General features: G+C 41.4%; 1 protein-coding gene across 2 annotated transcripts in view; it reads left to right on the forward strand.

The window, feature by feature from the left end:
- FRMPD4 (FERM and PDZ domain containing 4) overlaps positions 1 to 8,856 on the forward strand; it is a 292,186-nt gene extending 283,330 nt beyond the window's left edge. Inside the window, exons 13-17 of one of the 2 annotated variants that reach the window (XM_056862191.1) lie at positions 711 to 893; positions 1,764 to 1,902; positions 2,758 to 3,816; positions 4,120 to 5,385; positions 7,272 to 8,856. In XM_056862191.1, coding sequence (XP_056718169.1) covers positions 711 to 893; positions 1,764 to 1,902; positions 2,758 to 3,816; positions 4,120 to 5,385; positions 7,272 to 8,617 — 3,993 coding nt within the window. In that variant the 3' untranslated portion in view covers positions 8,618 to 8,856. Of the gene's footprint in view, positions 1 to 710; positions 894 to 1,763; positions 1,903 to 2,757; positions 3,817 to 4,119; positions 5,386 to 7,266 lie in introns of both variants that reach the window. The other variant, XM_056862193.1, reaches the window with a different exon arrangement.
- The last annotated feature ends 10,238 nt before the right edge of the window (positions 8,857 to 19,094 follow it).

Raw genomic sequence — 19,094 nt, forward strand, 5'->3', positions numbered from 1 at the left:
AGCTGAGAATCACTGAAATATTTTTTCCCCAGCATAAGGAAACTATTGGGAAATATTTGCAGGGCTCAGTGTGTGTGTGTGTGTGTGTGGGGCTTTTTGAGGTAGAGGTACCAAATTTGCTGTGTAGCTGCTGGTGACTCTCCTTACAAGAACACCCAAGTTTGGTGAAGACTGGGATAGGGATTCCAATTTTATGGGGCCCCATTGTTTCTCCATTGTAAACAAAGGAAAATGGATGGGGCACCCTCCTGAAGGCCTGTAAAATTGGACCCCTGACCCAATCATTACTAAACTTGGGGGTTCTTGTAAGGAGAGTCACCTGAGACTACGCTGAAAATTTGGTGGCTCTACTTTAAAAAACCACCCTCCAGAGCCCCACAGAAATTTCCCATAGACATGAAAATTTTCAGCTATTTGAAAAAAGCCCCCATAACAGTATGAAAATTCAGCTTTTTTTGGATTTTCAAATAAAAAGGGTCTATTAAATCAAAATCTGAAAAATACCCCCCCCCCAAAATAATTGTTCACACCCTTATATATAACCTCGGGGGGGGGGGGGACCTTGTAAAGTGTTTTCTTTAAGAGTATAGAATGTGATCCACAAACTGTTTGAGAATTTGAATTTAGTACAGCATTATCTGTTTCAGTCTACGTGCAGTTTGGTCCTTGCTGTGTAAAGTTCCTCTTCTTTTGTGCTTCCTGTGTTGCAGCAGGGGGAGAAGCGTTCTGAAGTGACATTGTTGGTGGGACCACGATATGGCATCAGCCACGTCATAAACACCAAAACAAACCTGGTGGCCCTGTTGGCTGATTTCAGCCATGTGAACAGAATTGAGATGTTTACAGAAGATGAAACCACTGTTAGAGTTGAACTTCATGTGCTAGATGTAAAAGTAAGTTGTATGCCGATTGAACTTCATTGCTTCCTTAAGATTCTCTGCTTCATCCCATTTTGAGCAAAGGACGTGATTATATTCACAAAGACCTCATAAGACTCGCAAGGGATTTTCCTGAATGTTTCAGATTTGGTGTTTCATCTAATGCAACAGCAAATCTAGTTCAATAAGTTCTTGTTTACAGTACATTGAAGCTTTGTTTGAATGTTATTATCTGATTAAGAATTCAATTGCAAATGTACAGTTATTATTTTCAAGAATATTTGTTTTCTCCTTTTTAAAGATTGTTTCCAGTTTCAGTGTACTAACATATGTTTTGTGAAAGAAGTGACCTATAGAGGTTTATTTGTGGCAAGATTCAATGGAGCACCAGTCACAACAGCCTTAAATTGTGACAGTATTTGGGAAACATTCACCTCTGTTCATCTCTTTTTAAAAAACAGAAAAAGAGTATAACAAGAAGAATGCAAAGAATGTAAAAAGTTATCATTTGACTTGTATCTCTAAAATTTGTGGAAATGTTTTAAGGCTTTGAAGATTCAGACCACAGACTAAAACTTCCTCTTTGAACCTCTCTACCAAAAAATGGCAAACCACCTCAGTTATCTCTTGCCTTGAAACCCCTACTGGGTTGCCATAAGTAGGCAGCAACCTGATGGCACTTTACACACACACACACACCCCAAAAATGTGACTTGCATCTCAATAATCATGCTTAAGATCATGCTGTCGGTTTAACTCCCCTAGTGAATTTGCTTGCTGCAATTATAATTTTTTCCTACACATTTTATACTCTTTGTATTGGTGTATTGTGGCCCCTCCAAGCAGCATAGTATTGATCACAACTTTGTTGTCTTTTGTGCACAGCCAATCACTTTGCTAATGGAATCCTCAGATGCCATGAATCTTGCCTGTTTAACAGCAGGATATTACAGACTTCTTGTTGATTCCAGGCGCTCAATATTTAACATGGCCAGTAAGAAAAATGGTGGGAGCCGTGAATCAGGTAATAAATATTCATAATGCAACTGTCAGATATGCAAATAATGTATCAGTTTGCCTTCCAGATAAGCTTTTTTTCCCCTATCAGTGGAACTCCATGAAGACAAAAGCTACTACAAATCTTATCTGAAAATCAACATCTTAAAATGGCATGCTGAACTTGAGAACATTAAGGTTGCTATCACTGTGGAAATACTAATTTCCTTATCTTTTGTAACAATCAGAACTGAATAATTTGGTCTACTTTGTTTGGATATGCATTTCTTTTTGTTATATATATATATATATATATATAGAGAGAGAGAGAGAGAGAGAGAGAGACAGAGAGAGAGAGAGACAGACAGACAGACAGACAGACAGACAGACAGAGAGACAGAGAGACAGAGGCTCAAAGTACATTTACAGATTATTAGGGTTAGGTATTTACTTCAAGTTGTAATGCAAAACCTATGTAACTATCCCAGGATAGAGAGAAGCTAAGGAGGCTTTAAATAAATTTATATGTATTACGATAATGATGTAAGGAAATTTAAAACGCAGTAAAAAGGTTCATGTGAAAAACAGAAAATAAATTCAGAGGCAGCTGTTAGGAAACTTACAATACAATCCTAAGCAAGTTTACTCAGAATCTTCCCCAGGTCAATTCAATGTAGCTTACTCCCAGGAAAGCTTTTTTAGGATTGCAATGTTAGTCTAAGATTATGAACTTTCCAATAGATTAAAAACAGGATGGAATTGTTTGACGCAGTTGTTTGACTTTCAAAGTGTATATTTAAGAATAATAAATAATTTAATATAAAGGTATCCTAAATGGCATAAATTAAGTTGATCTTTTTTTCTTCTATGTACTGTTATTTAGGGATTGAAACCAAGGTGAAACATAATCTCCATGGGTCTGAGTGGAACTGTGTAGCGAAAACCACCACTTTCCCAGCAGAGGGAGAGCAGGAGATGCACATGTTTGTAGACTCAAAACAGAAAACTGCAGATGCTTCTGATGGCACCTTATGCCCAAAAGATCACAGGCATCTGTACATAGAAAATGCTTATCATTCGAGTGAGCTTGATCAGCAGCTGGCTAAACAAAATGACTCTCCAGAGGCAGAAGAAAACAGAAGTTTAAACCAGCAGTCTGTGCTGTCATACGCAGGACTGGAATCCAGCAAAAAAGCACAGGGGTCTCCAAGGGCAGCAAAAGTATCCTTTATATTTGGAGATCACAGTTTAGATGGCATTAATCCCCAAACACTTGGCTATGAGAGACTGTTGGATGAAAGCCCAGAAGCATTAGATAAGCAAAGAGCTCTTTATATGAGCCATGCCAATGACATTAAGGATTTGGAGTTGTCTCCGGATGCAGAAAGCATTCAATTTGCTGCTAATTCTGTGTATTCAGGCTTCACCGATAACAAAATATTTGGAGCTGCTGAAGGAATAGAAGAGCCTTTGCTACATGATATTTGCTATGCAGAGAACACAGATGATGCTGAGGATGAAGATGAAGTGAGCTGTGAGGAAGACATTATGGTGGGAGAAAACAGCAGGCCTGCTCTTCTCAGCCTTTCAGGGTCCAGTGATGACATCATTGATCTGACATCACTCCCGCCTCCCGAAGGGGATGATAATGAAGATGACTTCTTATTGCATTCTCTAAACATGGCCATTGCTGCTCCTCCCCCTGGATTCAGGGATAGTTCTGATGAAGAGGATTCTCAGAATCATACAACACAGTATAGAGAAGACAAGGAGCAAACTAGCTGCTTAGGTGGTGATGATATTCCCGTGTCACTTATTGATGCTGTCCCTACTCATGTCGACGAAAAATGTGAAAAGAGGCTGGATGATGCTGTGGTTTCTACTCTTCAAGCACTGGAGGCCTTGGCGGCTTCAGAGGAACAGCAGACAAGTGACAATTCAGGTTCTTTCACTACTGTTACATTTATTCATTGAAAAAAAATCATATCATTCCATCCATTTTTCACCATTCGCTTATTCACCATTAGCCCTTTTGGCAATATTCTTTTTACTTTTTTTGCCATCACCTTGTACATACCACATAATAGAACTACCATAATGTTAAGTTGCCTTTCTTGGAAACTGTGCTATATGTGAATCAGTATTTTAGAACCATTTTTAAGCTAACAAAATCCATTTTATTATCATTTTATTCAAGTGCCTGACATGGTTTCATTAATTGGCTCTTATTTTTTGTGGCATACAGGTGTAGCCATCTTGAGAGCATATAGCCCTGAATCATCATCTGATTCTGGCAATGAAACAAACTCTTCTGAAATGACTGAAAGTTCAGAATTGGCCACAGCTCAGAAGCTGACGGAAAATGCCACCCGTATGTTTTTGTCTGCAAATGAAGGTTATCAACCCCTTGTGGAACCGCAGGCCGAATTTTCCATCACCAAGAATCAGGCCGGAGGGCTTATGAAATCCTCACAGTCTTCAACTAATCAGCAAGTTACAGAACTGCAGTCAAAAGTTGTGCCTTCAAAGCAGATTCTTCATTCAGATAACATGGAGATGGAACCAGAAACTATGGAAACAAAATCTGTTACTGAATATTTTAGCAAGCTGCATATGGGGTCTGTGGTGTATTCTTGCACTACTAAACGGAAAAATAAAGTTACTGATGGGGAAGCAAAAGCAACCCCTGATGGCAATGCTGTTATGAAAAAACAGCAGGGAACTAAAAAAACAGAAACTGATGAGCAAAAGGGCAAAATCGGCACTCTTTCCTCAAGAGAGGGTCAGCGCATAAGCACTTTTAATGTGGAGAGAACTGCCTTTCACAAGGATGGCCAAAGATGGTATTCTGCTTCAGATGAAGGAGCAGTAGAGAAACCAAATTCAGAACCAGTTAATGGAAAGACTGTTCCAAGAGTTTCAAGTCTTGGGAAAACAGAGGTGGATTGTAAAGATGAGACTGACCATGATGGTATTTTAGGGCATGGGGCAGAGGAAATTTTTATATCAGATGTGACCACTGTGTCTTCACACAAAGACCTAAATAACTCTGAAGACATTGACTTATCAACAGATGACCATTCCTCAAAGCTTCCAGAGGCAGAGCAGAGTGTGACTAGATTATGCGAGTATCACTTGGCTAAGCGAATGTCATCCTTGCAGAGTGAAGGCCATTTTTCACTGCAAAGCTCACAGTGTTCTTCGGTGGATGCCGGGTGCAGCACAGGCAGCAGTACGTGTGGAACCCCGATTGAATCCCCTCTTTGCAACTCGGTTGCTAAGCACATTATGCCTGACGTGATGGTAAAAGGCATGAGCTATATCCCAGCGGATGAAAGAGCTGCCGTGCTCCCCAGCCACGGAGCAACATACAAGGAGCATCCGCAGTCTGAAACTGTGTGTCATAGAATGGCAGTGCCTGTTATGCATTCCACAGTTAATTCTGCTGACCCTCTGTTTGGCACTTTAAGAGACGGATGTCACAGAATCCCCAAGATTAAAGAAACTACAGGTATGGCAGCCACAAAGCATTAATCCGATTATGTATAAAAGCCAAGGGTGCAATTTAAAGCTATAAAAATCCATCTGAGGGAATCCCAAGTGTTACGATATTAATTTTAGGACCATTTTCCATGCTTACAACCCAGAAATTCTCAACATGGTCCCATATGTAGATATGTAAATCCGGAGACTGGTGCCATGGACAGACAAGCCAGATCTTTCTGCAAACCTGAAAAACATTCCAGGCTTGCAGGAAAATCTGCAATCTGAAAAAAATTCATTGGGGGGGTTACCCCTAAATATTAGAAGCAGCCCCTGTAGCTTTAAGAAATGGATGCCCTTTGAGATTTCAGTGACTATTGTGGGATTGCTAGGTAATCACAGTAATGCCAACTTTCAACCCTTGATTTGTGTCAGTAAAAGGCAGGGGGAGGGGCCCTTTGCAGGGCTGTTTTGGCCTCCCAGGCCACTCCTGCTCTCATTCCCCCAGCCTTGGGTGGAGGACTTGCTGGGGCCAGCAACCACTAGGTGACACTACCACACAACTTGCATGACTCAGCCAGGCCCAGGAGTGACTTTCTGGCGACTCGCTACGATTTCACAGCAGCCACTACAAGAAAGCCAGTGTGGCATAATGGTAAGAATCTCAGACTGGAGACTCGGGTTCAAACCTCACTCTGCCACGAATGGGTGACCTTGGACCAGTCAGTGAAAACCTACTCCACAGGGTTGTTATGAGGATAAAATGAAGGAGATGAGAACAATATAATCTGGTTTGGGTTTCTATTGGTGAGAAAGGCAAGGTAAAGTAAACCTACTCTTTCTCCAACCCATTTTGCAGTTTTAAAAAGTTTCTAAATTTTAATTATTGGCCATGATCGCACTAATTACATACCTCACATTTTCCTCATCAGTCCCCCGAGACTTGAAAACGAATGCTAATTTTTTAATTATTATTATTAAATATTTTTTATTTTTCATTGTTAATAGGGTGAACAGAAGGGAAAATAGGGAGTGGGGAAATAAGGTTATATAAAAGTCGTTTTGTAAACATCTAAGGGCTATCTGCCCCTCTTTTATACAAATACAATATTCTATATTGTTGTCTTCTAAACATATTAATATTCTTAACTAGGTGGTAGTTTGATATAGTCGGTCCTTTTGTCTGATAATTTTAATATTATCATAAAAAGATTTCCATTTCTCATAATTTTGTTCTTGTGAATTGTCTCTCATATATTCCGTTAGTTGTGCCATAGTTATATATTCTATTCTGACCGCACTTGTCCTTTTTGAAAATGTCCTAGAAGGGGGGGGTGAGCTCATCTGGGGCGCCCAAGTCATCGTTGCCGTCTCTCCCACAAGTTTTGTTGCATTCAGATGATCAGCTAAAGGGTTGTAATCCCCGCTTGGATTCTACTCCTTGCTTTTGTCCGGGGTTGGGGGAAGAGCTCGTCTGGGGTGGCAAAGTCATGGCCACAGAAAATGAGTAGTGCGGTCATGGCCAATAAAGAAATTAATGAACAGATGAACTGTACGCTTACCTTAAAATAATTAAAAACAGATAGCCTGGATGAAGGCTTGGGGGCAGTTGAAAGACTCACAACAATTAATTCCGTGTATTGGCATGTAAGTCTGTTGTTTATATTGGGAAGCCAGACTTACAATATAACAGAGAGACTTGCTGATTTACAGTGGTCATTTTAATGAACTTTATGTCTCCTGAAAGAACTGTATGTGATTGCATTGTCAACCATATCTGAAGGCCTGAAAGGTTTATAATGGTGAGGTTTTCTAAAAATGTTTAATGATAAAAGACTAAAATGCTCAATCAACAGCATGCTCTGAGGTTGATGTTTCATGATTATCTCTGTTCTTCTACTACCCCTAGTGTAGCTTTCACAGAGCCTGTGACCGAAAGACGAGGAGGCATGCCTTCAGCTTTTCCTAAGCAGCCCAGAGCTGATTCCATCACGCTATCATCCCACATTCACTCAGAATCAAAGGTGCCAAGTCAAAATCAAGACTGTTTTGATGCTCCCAAAGTCAACCAGCCAGGTGGGATAACGGTTCGTTTATGGCCATATGATATGATGGGAGGAAGCCTCAGAATGCCACACAAGAAGAAGGTTTTGCGCCGTAGTAACAGTGTTGTTGCAGAACCTACAGGCACTGAGATGTTTCTTGAGGAAAAGAAGAAAGCTACGGTGAGTTTGATATGCATGGACACCAGTGAAGCAGATGACTCAAAATTAGAAAAAAGAGGACAACTTCCTCTGGGCAAAATGTTATCCAAAAGTTATTCCCAGAGTTCTTTGAATGTCAGCATGAGCAGTAAAAGGTCTTCCGACTTGAACACCATCCAGAAGGAGTCCAAACAGTACAGAACATTACCCTTACGAAAGCTAGATGCCAGCAACTGGAAATGTCATGGACCCTTTAGCTCTTGTTTCCTAAAAAGAGGACCCGCTGAAGACAACGATGATGAAGATGAACATAAAGACAGCACACAGCTTTCATGCCTCTATCAACCTGAGAAACAGCATGGAGCAGCAGAAAAATGTAGTCAAGTTTGTTCTGCTCTAAATGAGGAACATGAGAAAGAAAGTGTCGAATCCCCCAAAGATATTGGAAATAGTCAAAACAACATGGAAAGGACTGAAGACCAGGTTGTTAAAACCCATGTGAATCTCAGCAGTATGTCCTTCGATGCACAAATTGCAAGGCTCAATTTAATGAAGGAGAAGAATTACGCAGTGCCTGATGGATTTCATGCAGCACAAAAAGATGCTAATGAGCTACTCTGTTTGGTCCGATCCAGTGCGAGAAAAAGGGAAGAGGTATGTCAAGAAACATATGACCTTCAACTTTCTCAGTACAAACAACTGTTATCTGTAGAATCAAGACAGTTGGGAAGTGCCTGCAGGAGAATGGCCATAGCTGAAAAAAGCCCTGAGGAAATGCTCCTAGCTATGACTTCTAGCTTTCAAGTACTCTGTTGCTTAACAGAAGCCTGCATGCGTTTAGTTAAAATCATGAACTCTGAAACACAGCAGGAGGAAATTGTAGCTAAAATAGACGAGGTTGTAATAAACTACATTTGTCTTCTAAAGGCTGCAGAAGCAGTGTCTGGTAAGACCACCAGCGACTCCAGCATTAAACTCTTGGCTCGTCATTCGACTACCATGGCCACTATTGTAAGCACACTAACACGTTCTCTTAAAACGCTTTTAAATAAATAAACAGAAGTCACTTCATAATCTACCTTTGCAAAGCCATACATAAAATCTTTTATTTACTTGTCATGTGTATGAACTAAAGTTAACAAACTGCGCTTTCCCTGTATATTTTGTTATTTTATATAAAATAGGTATGAGATTTTAAAAAAACCCTATAAAATTGACAAAATATTGGCCAGTCTATCCTTCTGTTTCATTCAAAAATAAAACAAGATAACCTGTATAACAGCATTGGAAATTTGGCTTTTTCATAGTCAAGTCTACAGGTGTATGATCTGCCCTTCTGTTTAGAGGAATTACTTGCTTTTCCCCATCTGGGTTTCTACTTGGAAAACTATACCATTCATGTTTAGAGATAAGAAATGGAATCATAATGTATATAACAGTATTTAATGTTTGAATTATAATTTTTAAAGCATTGAAAATAGCAAAAATACATTTTAAACCCCAGAGACTATTGCAACTTATTAGAGATTATATATATATATATATATAAAATAAATGAATCTTTTGTTCATATTGTTTGCTTGCTGTATCTTTTTCTGGGCAGCAATTGCTCCCTTGTTTAAGCTTTGAAACCAGTTCTAGACATTGTTGGGCCACACTTCACTGGGGCTGAAGAACTTCCCCCATATTTTTTTTTGTTAGCGTGCACACTCTGATGGCAAGACCGAAAAGCTGGAGGAAGAACACTGTTTCATGTGGCTCAAAAGACTATGAAACCAAGCTGAAAATGAGTCTACTATCCATGGCATGCAAATGTCTCCTTATTTCTCATGGACAACTGGAAGATACTCGTGATACTCATTTTCATCATTTCTCCAGGCTTTTCTGCTTATGTTCTGCTATTTTGTGCAGTTTGATTTGAGCAACATATTTTTTCCATTCAGCTGTTTTCCAAAATGGGTCAACGTGGACCTCCAACAAAGACATGTGGGAGGGCAAAGATGGTGGGTAGGATCATACTAGCTTTTCTGATGATACAAGAGGGAGAACGGGCCCCCTTTGACCTCCAGCCAATCTATGGTGGGAATCATGGGATACAGAATGAGGCTGCAGCAAGGAGAGGAATCGGGCAAGATCGGCCATTCTCCCTTTTGCACTAGCAGAAAACCTGGTAAGATCCAACCTGGTCATCTTCTCCAGTTCTGATCAACAAGAGCCTTATTAAGGTGTTAATGTGCTTATTTATAGTTAAGTATAGCATTTATTTCTAGCCACTTTTCTTTTTTTAACAAAGGGGAGGCTCAATGAAGCTATAAGGTGAGCCATATGCCTGCATTTTATTTTTACAGTTAGTACATGCGTGTAATGATAATATAGTGATTTAGAATACTTTGAAGCATTAACATATTGTGAAAATGGCTGTGTGACCCTTTTTGGTTTCTATATGGCCATATACAGATACATACCTGGTGCCGCTACAACTGATCCACATGTAATCATTATAGCCAGTAGTTATGCCAACAGAGTTATCTGAGGATCTAGTTGAATGGTTATTCAGAGTACCTATCCTTCTGGATATGCCCCAAAATAACAACAAATGTATTCTCAAACCAATTAAAGCAAAATTTAAGTAGGCCCAGACCCTAACAGCTTAAACTGCTTCTGAATGCCCTCACAAACAACACTGATTTCCAGAGCTTCCTAAAAACCAGCAGCAGGATCGGGGGTCTGTTTAATATTCCAGCTGGTCTACAAAGCTGGGACTGCAACCCATAGCCAGGAAGAATCAGTCAGCTTTATAAAGGGCATAGCCAGAAAGGATTGTCCCCCACAATTATCATAGGTGTTATGTGTTTGTGGAGGAAGCATTTCATTTATTAGATGCATGTTGATAAACAATAGCTAGGTCATATCCATGGGTAAATTAATAATAGCTGGCTCACGAAGCCATATCAGACTTTTATCTGGCCCTGGAAAACATCTCTATGTATCAACAGTGCTAACCCTTACCTCCTGTTAATTCCCATGGAAAAGATCCATACACACAAGAGGACAGGTGATTTTCACCAGTTCTCTTTGTGCTATAACAATCCTTCAACCATCCCCTATACTGCTTCTGGGAGTCCCCCCTCTTCCAGGTGCAGCCTTTGGGGGTGGGGAGAGGTGGGGAAGTAATTTTTCCATGCATGGAATTTAGATGGGATTTTATAGTGTACAGTCAATGCTCAATTGGATCCTTCTCACTGCTGCTTCAACCATGGTCAGACCGGAATAGGCTACAACCATAAGCATACATATTAGGGAGTAAACCCCACAGTACTCAATGGAAACTGATTATAAGAAAATATGCTTTGGATTTCATTGCTCGTGAACAGCCATGCTGAGACATCAGTATACAGGTGAAATAACCCTTGGGCCACCATATTGTGCTCTCTGAACAAACACATTTTGTGGGGGGAATATTTTTGCTTTGCTCCCATACCTTTTAATGGATCTTGGCCATGAGAACTTAATGGTACTTTGTGTAAGCATTTTGCACAGCCTGGGTCCAACATATATATGATCTGATGTGGTGCACACGGACCTGCACGCAAATAGGAACTACTCACTTCTTTGTGGCAGACTATCCCCTCTGTGTGGTAAGGATGCCCAGACGCAGCACTTTTCAACCATGGCTTGGCAAAATAAATTACTCCTTGGGCTGAACATAATGTGTTGTTTTCAGCCCTTCAGACCTGTAGAAATAAGTCTGCCGTTACATAGATGCTCTTTAAAAAAAAGTCATACATTTTCATAATTCCCTGATAGATGTAGGTGGGCTTGCTTGGTGAACCCTTAGCAATTCCATCTGGTTGAGAACTAAAACAGAAAGGGAAGCTAATTCATACCGCAGGATTGTTAACCCACTAGTGAGTACCTATTAAATCTCAACCTTGTAAATCTTATTCTTAGCCTTATTCTGCAGTATAGACTTAAGCATCAGTTCTACTTTGCAGAACAATTTTATTTAAAAATATGATTTTTGTACAAATGTTGCAGATGTCACATTCTAGTAATCCAAACAAAGAATCTTATATTCTAATAGTGAAGTCAGCCAAATCTTTGGATACTGAAATCCAGGGACTGGAAGTGTGAATGGCAAGACAGACCTTTCTACAAACCTGAAAAGAGCCCCAGGTTGCTGGGGGGGGGGGGGAGTGAAATCTGAAAAAAATACATTGAGGGGTCTGAAAAAAACTGAAAACGATAAAAGCAGCACCTGTATTTTTGAGCAATGTATTCCCTCAGTGGCCATTGGTAGGCAACCACTGCAAGGCTTGGTTCTTTCAGAAAAAGGCAGGGACGGGGAGGTCTATTTTGGTCTTTGAGGGAGGACTCATTATTGGGTCCAGGCCTGTGGGATTGACAGCTCCAGGTTGGGAAATTCCTGGAGGTTTTGTGGTGGAGTTTAAGGAGGGCAGGGTTTGGAGAGGGAAGAGGCCTCAGCAGAGTATAACGCCATAGAGTCCATCCTTCAAAGCAGTCATTTTCTCCAGGGGGCAGATCTCTGTTGTCTGGAGTTCAGTTGCATTTCTGGGAGATCGCCAGGTCCCACCTGGAGGTTAGTAATCAAAAAACGGCTTGCAAGTGCTAAGTAGGGAGTGTGGAAATCAAGAAAGTAGCACAAGACAATTCTTTCTATAATAAGAAGACCAAACTATAGCAATTAGTGCTATTAAGAATATGTATTGGAAACATACAAAGAACAAAATTCTGGAGCAAAAAAGTATCACATAGGTAATTAAGACCCCAACTTTCAATAAGGGCTTTACAATACAAACATGAGCCCAAATTCTCAATCCTTATTCAGTCTACATAAATAATTTCATAAAGTGCATGAGTGAACCACGGGAACAATACTCAGTCCTTATAGAGTCCGCATGAAATTTCATAAAGTGCATCAGTAGGTCGCAAAAGCAAGATGAAGGGCAATGGAAATCCGGTATAATTCCATTTCGTGCAGTCTTTTTCAAGCCTTCAATCTTTTTGTGCACTATTCTGATACTTTTTTGCTCCAGAATTTTGTTCTTTGTATGTTTCCAATACATATTCTTAATAGCACTAATTGCTATAGTTTGGTCTTCTTATTATAGAAAGAATTGTCTTGTGCTACTTTCTTGATTTCCACACCCACCTGGAGGTTGGCAACCCTAGGCCAGGCAGCAACCTCTGGGTGACTTGATACCACCCAACTTGCATGACTCAACTCGGCCTGGAGGCCTCCTACTGTTCAACAGCAGCCACTGTATGGAAGCCAACGTGGTGTACCCATGAGAACTAGAGAGTAGGGTCTGAGAGACCTAAGTTCAAAGCACCATCTTCTCTGTGGAAGCTCACTGGGTGATTTCGGACCAGTCACATACTTTCAGCCTAATCTCCCTCACAGGGTTGTGGGGACGATAAAAAGGAGAAGAGAACGATGTCAGCTGCTTTGGTCCCCACTGTGAAGAAAGGTGGGGTACAAATGAAGAAAATACAGCTGAAGGTGGGAGGCAGACCAAAGGCAGGTTGATGGGTGGCTGAGAAGGAGAGGATGAGGCAGGAGAAGGGGGGAGAGTATGGGGGTTGCCAAAAGAAAGAGGAAATGATGTGGGGAGGGGGATAAAGGGGAAAGTGAGGTGCCCCCCACAAGTCCTTGAGGGTTCCCTACCATGCAAGTGGTCCTGGCCCGGAGGCTGGCACCAAGCAACTGGGCCACAGTTTTCCTAGTGGAGGCTCTTAAGATAGAAGGGCAGATAAAGGTAGGTTGGCTGTTGGGTGGGAAGGAGATAGGGTTGCCAACTCCAGGTTAGGAACTTCTTAGAGGTTTGGGGGGGACAGCCTGGGGTTTGAGGAGGGGAGGGACCTCAAGAAGGGTATAATGCCATAGACTCCACTCTTCAAAGCAGCCATTTCCCGGGAAACTATAGTTGCCAACCTCCAGGTGGGAGGCTGGAGTACACCCAGAATTACAACTGCTCCCCAGATGACAGAGATCAGTTCCTCTGGAGAAAATGGCTATTTTGGAGGGTGGGCTCTATGGTATTACACCCTGTTGAGGTCACTTCCCTTGCCAAACTTCACCCTCCCAAGACCCCACCCCCAAATCTCCAGGAATTTCCCAACCTGGAGCTGGCAACCCTGAGGGGGATCTCTCGGTTGGTGAGAGATCCGTTGCGATTGCGAGAGAGCTGCCACCACTGCCTCTATAGCGGGTAGATACGGTTGCCCACCTCCAGGTACCAGCTGGAGATCTCCTGCTATTATAGCTGATCTCCAGCCAATAGAGATCAGTTCACCTGGAGAAAATGGCCACTTTGGCAATTGGACTCTACGGCATCCAAGTCCCTCCCCTCGCCAAACCCCGCCCTCCTCACGCTCTGCCCCAAAAACCTCCCGCCGGTGGCAAAGAGGGACCTGGCAACCCTACGGGCAGAGGAAGCAGGTGGAAAGCTGGGAGGGCGATGGGGGCAGAAAGAGATGGGATGAGAGGGGCAGAAAGACAAAGAATGATGGGAGGACAGAAAGAGGAAGAGTGGAAGAGGGATTAAGGGGTAGCAGGAGGGAGAACAAGTGAGAGACTGAGAAAAGGAGGAGGAGAAGGGAAGAAGCATATGTGAGGGAAGTGGGATAGCTATTCCTGCAAGTTTCTTGCAGGTCCCCACTTTTTATTTTTTCTAATCATGTATAAAATCCAGGCAAACAGAAAACCTAGACCAATTATTTTAATGGAAACATTTTACATGTGGATTTGAGTTCTCTTGTGATCAATACAGACCTCTTAGATAAATCTGGGCTTGCACTGATTTTGAATATTAACTGAGATTGTCTTGGAACAGAGGCAACGTACCAAGAAAAAGAGAAGACCCTGCAGGGGCAGCAAGAGGGCAGTTAGATAGGATAATGAGGTCAGCACCTTCTCTCCAGTTAAGTGTCATTCCTTGTCTGTCTCCAGATTACTACTCTTAGATTACTCTCTTCCTTCTCAGAGGTTCCACTTTGAACCTTGCACACCCTCTCAACTAGTCGTGTAGTTAGGACCCTATCTCTCTTTCCTCTTCACTATCAAGTATGTCAGTTCCTGAACAAACCTTTATCTACACTTTTTTTTAAATATTTTTTTTTATTTTTCAAAATCATTTTACATTCCATGACACATATCCATTGTTTAATTATAATATCAACAATGTGACAATGTGACAATGTAACAATGTTAAATGAAGGGTCAGAGGAGGGGAGAGGGGAAGTTAAAGAAATGTACTTTTTGATAAGAAAAGGAAAACCTTTATCTACACTTTAATCAGGTTGTGCACCTTTGCTGTGTTAATTACTCTGTCCCTGCTGCTATTTTTCTGTTACTGTGTCTCAAAACAGAAGAATTAAATGGGGTTATAGCAAAGGTTGATAGAAATAATAATATGTAACATGAAGTATAAAATGAAAAACAAAAAGGGTAAGAACTCATACTTTGAGTTTTGCACTGGCTATGCTAAAATCTGTCAGGAAAGCACGTAGACATATTAATGTGTGTATAGACAATGTTCCAAAAATTGAATGCAAATATACTCAGGTCTGCAATTTCATGAATATCTATGCTATGCAAACCTGATATACTTTAAAACAACAGTTTCTAAAATGAAGGGACCTGAAGCTCTCATTCCCTTCGAATTCTCATAGTCTGAGCGGACAACTGTGTTTCTTCAGCCAAGATGGGTTACTACTGGGTTGCAGGGGAGAGACATTCTGCATATGTTCAAAGACACTCTCAACTGTTAGTTCATATTGCATTGTTTCTGTAACTATATACTATTGTATAGGGGTAAAATCAAATTGAACTAGTGTTTCCCCACACACCTAATTTTTGGTTCTTGGGATCATCTTGCTAGTATCCACATATACTTTGCTAGCATCTACATCAGGGTTCTCCAATGTGGTGCCCATGGGTGCCATAGCACCTGCCAAAACTTCCCCTGGTTCCTACAGTGTTTTTCAGGAAGTGGGCAGGGCCATTATAAGGCCTGTTTATTGGTTGCCCTCATTCATATGAAAGGGTTTTCCATGGCTGCAACAGCAGCTATAGCCACTGGAGGATCAGAAGGACTGGAAAGCAACCAGGCTTGTGGTTCCATTTCTCCTTTAGGATTTTCTTCTGTTTATTCTCCCTTCTCTTCCCTCCTTCCGCCCCTGAGCTTTCCTTTGTTACTTTTTTATTCCCCTTCTGCTATTCTTTTGCAAAGTGAGGAGGGAAGTATTGTGTTTGGCTCCATCTCCTATGGCAGCTATTTTGGGGGAGTGCTTAATATCCTTTCTCAAAATTGCAAAGGTGCCAACAGGTTCAAAAGATTTGGGAACCTCTGATCTACAGACACGGTTCCCCCACCCTTGTCAATAGAATTTAATAGCTTACAGATGAATGCCTATAAGTCATCAGGGTTTCGATCTGAGGGATGGGTCTTCTGGGGGTGGGTGGGGAAAGGGGAAATTGCGTGTTCATTCTTCCTGCCTTGTGTCATTTTTTGCTTTACTAGTGCAAACATATACATTAGGTAGCTTCTGAAAATTTATTTTAAGTCAACAGTAGCACATCCAGATACTGATTGATGCTAAAACATACAAATGCAGCAATCTCCCAAAAACATGTGTGTGTGATATCTTAATCACTCTCCCCCATCTTACCTACAACGTGTGTGTGTGTAAAGTGCCGTCAAGTCACAGCCGATGTATGCCAACCCCAGCAAAGGGCTTTCAAGGCAAGTGATTAAGCAGAGGTGGTCTGCCATTGCCTTCCACTGCAGAGTCTTCCTTGGAGGTCTCCCTTCCAACCACCGACCCTGCTTAGCTTCCGAAATCTGATGAGATTGGGCTATACCATGCTGCCTTCCCTCTACTTGCCCACATTACACAAGCAAAAGCACGATTCTTACATTCATGTTTACACCAGAGGACAGGAAAGCTATTGCAAAGGACTCTTTCTTGGCCAATGCCTTCCAGGATGTTGTTTCCTGTTGCCAGGCAACTTCAAGAGCCCAGTTAAGGAAAAAATGGCCCATGAGCCATTTGCATGGGATGACTTAGCAGATGCCAATTCTCCCCTGCAAAGTATCTTTCCACCCCTGCAGCAGTGTGAAGCCATGCATACTCCCTAACAAGTGTTATGTGTGGTAAGTAGCATCTAGTCGCTTCTGACTCATGGCGAACCTATGACTCAAGGTCCTCCAAAATGTCCTATCATTAACAGCCTTGCTCAGGTCTTGCAAACTGAGGGCCATGGCTTCCTTTATAGAGTCAATCCATCTCATGTTGGGCCCTCCACTCTTCCTAGCATTATTGTCTTTTCTAGTGACTCTTGTCTTCTCATAATGTAACAGGAAGCTCCATCTTGATTTAATTTAAACCTCTGAAGAGAAGCACTGCTTTACTTTCCCCCTTGTTTCTTGCACAAGAAAGGTTCCCACATTACCAGCTTCCATTCTCAATGCCTCTAGAGAAGCAAGCAAAAACAAAAAAAATGATAGAAATTAGTCCAACGTCAGATAACTGCTTCATATATCACAGTTTCATTCACACAGATTTTGTAATGGAGGGATGGTAGTGAGGGAATGGCATCTCTTTGTTTTGGGAGCCAGTCCCTTCTTCCACTTGCAGGTACTTGTATCAGGCCAAAGCAGTAGGTCAATGAATAATAGAGAAACAAAATACATTTGTCTACTTTCGGCAGTCTCTATTCACTTGCAATTTAAAATTAAATAAATGATCATGAAGACATGAAGCTGCCCTAGACTGCATCAGACCATTGGTCTGCTCTCACTGGGACCTTCTGCCTGCCGAGCAGATGCCCTGCCACTAAGCCATGGTCTCCCCCAACTTCAAATCTTTTACATAGTGTACAATCTGATCCTGTTAACTTGAGATTCCAGGTATTGAACTTGGGACCTTGTGAACACAAGCTAGATGCTCTACTACTGAGCCACGGATCCTCCCAATTGACCTTTCCATTCTTCATTGTTTTCAGTGCAAGATTAGTATACTGTTTTATCAGTTTGAGAGCCCACAGAAATCTATCACACTTCTACCACACACCATATGAAAGGCTAAAAGGAACTGTTTATGGATGTAAAGTTAGCACCAAATCAGCCTTTAGCCACCACAAGGTCTCAAACCTTCTGGTCATCATATCTCAAAAAGGACATCGCAAAGCCAGAAAAAGTGCCAAAGAGATCAACCAAGATGATTAGGGGGTTGGAGCACCTTCCCTATGAGGAACGGCTGAAGAGACTGGGACTTTTCAGTTTAGAGAAGAGATAACTAAGGGTGGACATGAAAGATGGCCACAGGCAAACACAGCTTTAAAAGAGTATTAGACAGGTACATGGAGAATAAGTCTATCAGTGGCTACTAGCCATAGTGACTAAAGGGAACCTCCACATTCGCAGGCAGTCAACCTCTGAATACCAGTGCCAGGAGGCAACATGTGAGGAAGGCCTCAGCCTCTATGCCCTGTTGTTGTTGGCCCTCCAGAGAAACTTGTTGGCCACTGTGTGAGACAGGATGCTGGACTAGATGGACCACTGGTCTGATCCAGAGTTCTTATGTTCTTAAGCCAATGTTTACTCAAAATCATGCCAGAAAACTTGTCAAAAAAAGTAAATTCTTGGTTTTCTTGCAAAGATATTTTAAAATGGACTGATAGCCCACTTACTTTATTCCTTCCTTGTTAGGAAAAAAATCACAGAAGAAGAAACCAAGCATTGAGTTCCTTTGAGGAAGGATAGGAATAAAAATCTCAACAAATAAATGGAGATAAATATGCGACTGTCACAGCAGCTTTGCTTTCTATTAAAGGCAGTGTTTATTGGAGGAAATGAGATGCTCGGAGGCCAGGTATCTGAAATGGGAACTTAATTCATCCATGAATTAGTTTCCAAGCACGAGGGTCTCGCTGACAATACTGGGTTTTGAAATCTTGCATAGCAGAGTTCACATGAGAAGCATAAGACTCTGAGCTGGCACTCAGTCTCATTGAAATCAGGAGAGGCAAGCAAGAAAGTGTGGGGAGAGGCCATGTAAGGGACCACTGAGTTCATGACATACTTAATCAAATCATATTTTTTCACCGCTGAGGTTTTCACTACCAATGAGTTTCTATGCAAAATTATGGGAAAATATACAGTAATACTTCATTAATGCCTTCAACATTAAGTTTTTTTTCTTGGCCAATAAGAATTATTGTAATTTCTTACTGGAGACCCATGAAATTTAACATGCAGTTGGTGAGCAATGCTTTTATTCATTATAGTGATCAGGCTCTCATAAAACAGAGAGGAATACAAGCCAAGGTTTGTGCATGTGTTTTTAGGAGGAAAATGTTTTCTAAGTTTGGAATTACAAGCTGTAATTAAACTGAAATTTGCTAGGGAGGGTATGAACACCTCCACTTCTAAAGCCCCCCCTTCCCCATACACAGAGAGCAACCAGGGCTTCCTGGTTTATATAAAACATTTATAATCATAACCTT

This window comes from Euleptes europaea, chromosome 16, assembly GCF_029931775.1.
Source record: "Euleptes europaea isolate rEulEur1 chromosome 16, rEulEur1.hap1, whole genome shotgun sequence".
Lineage (NCBI taxonomy): Eukaryota > Metazoa > Chordata > Lepidosauria > Squamata > Sphaerodactylidae > Euleptes > Euleptes europaea.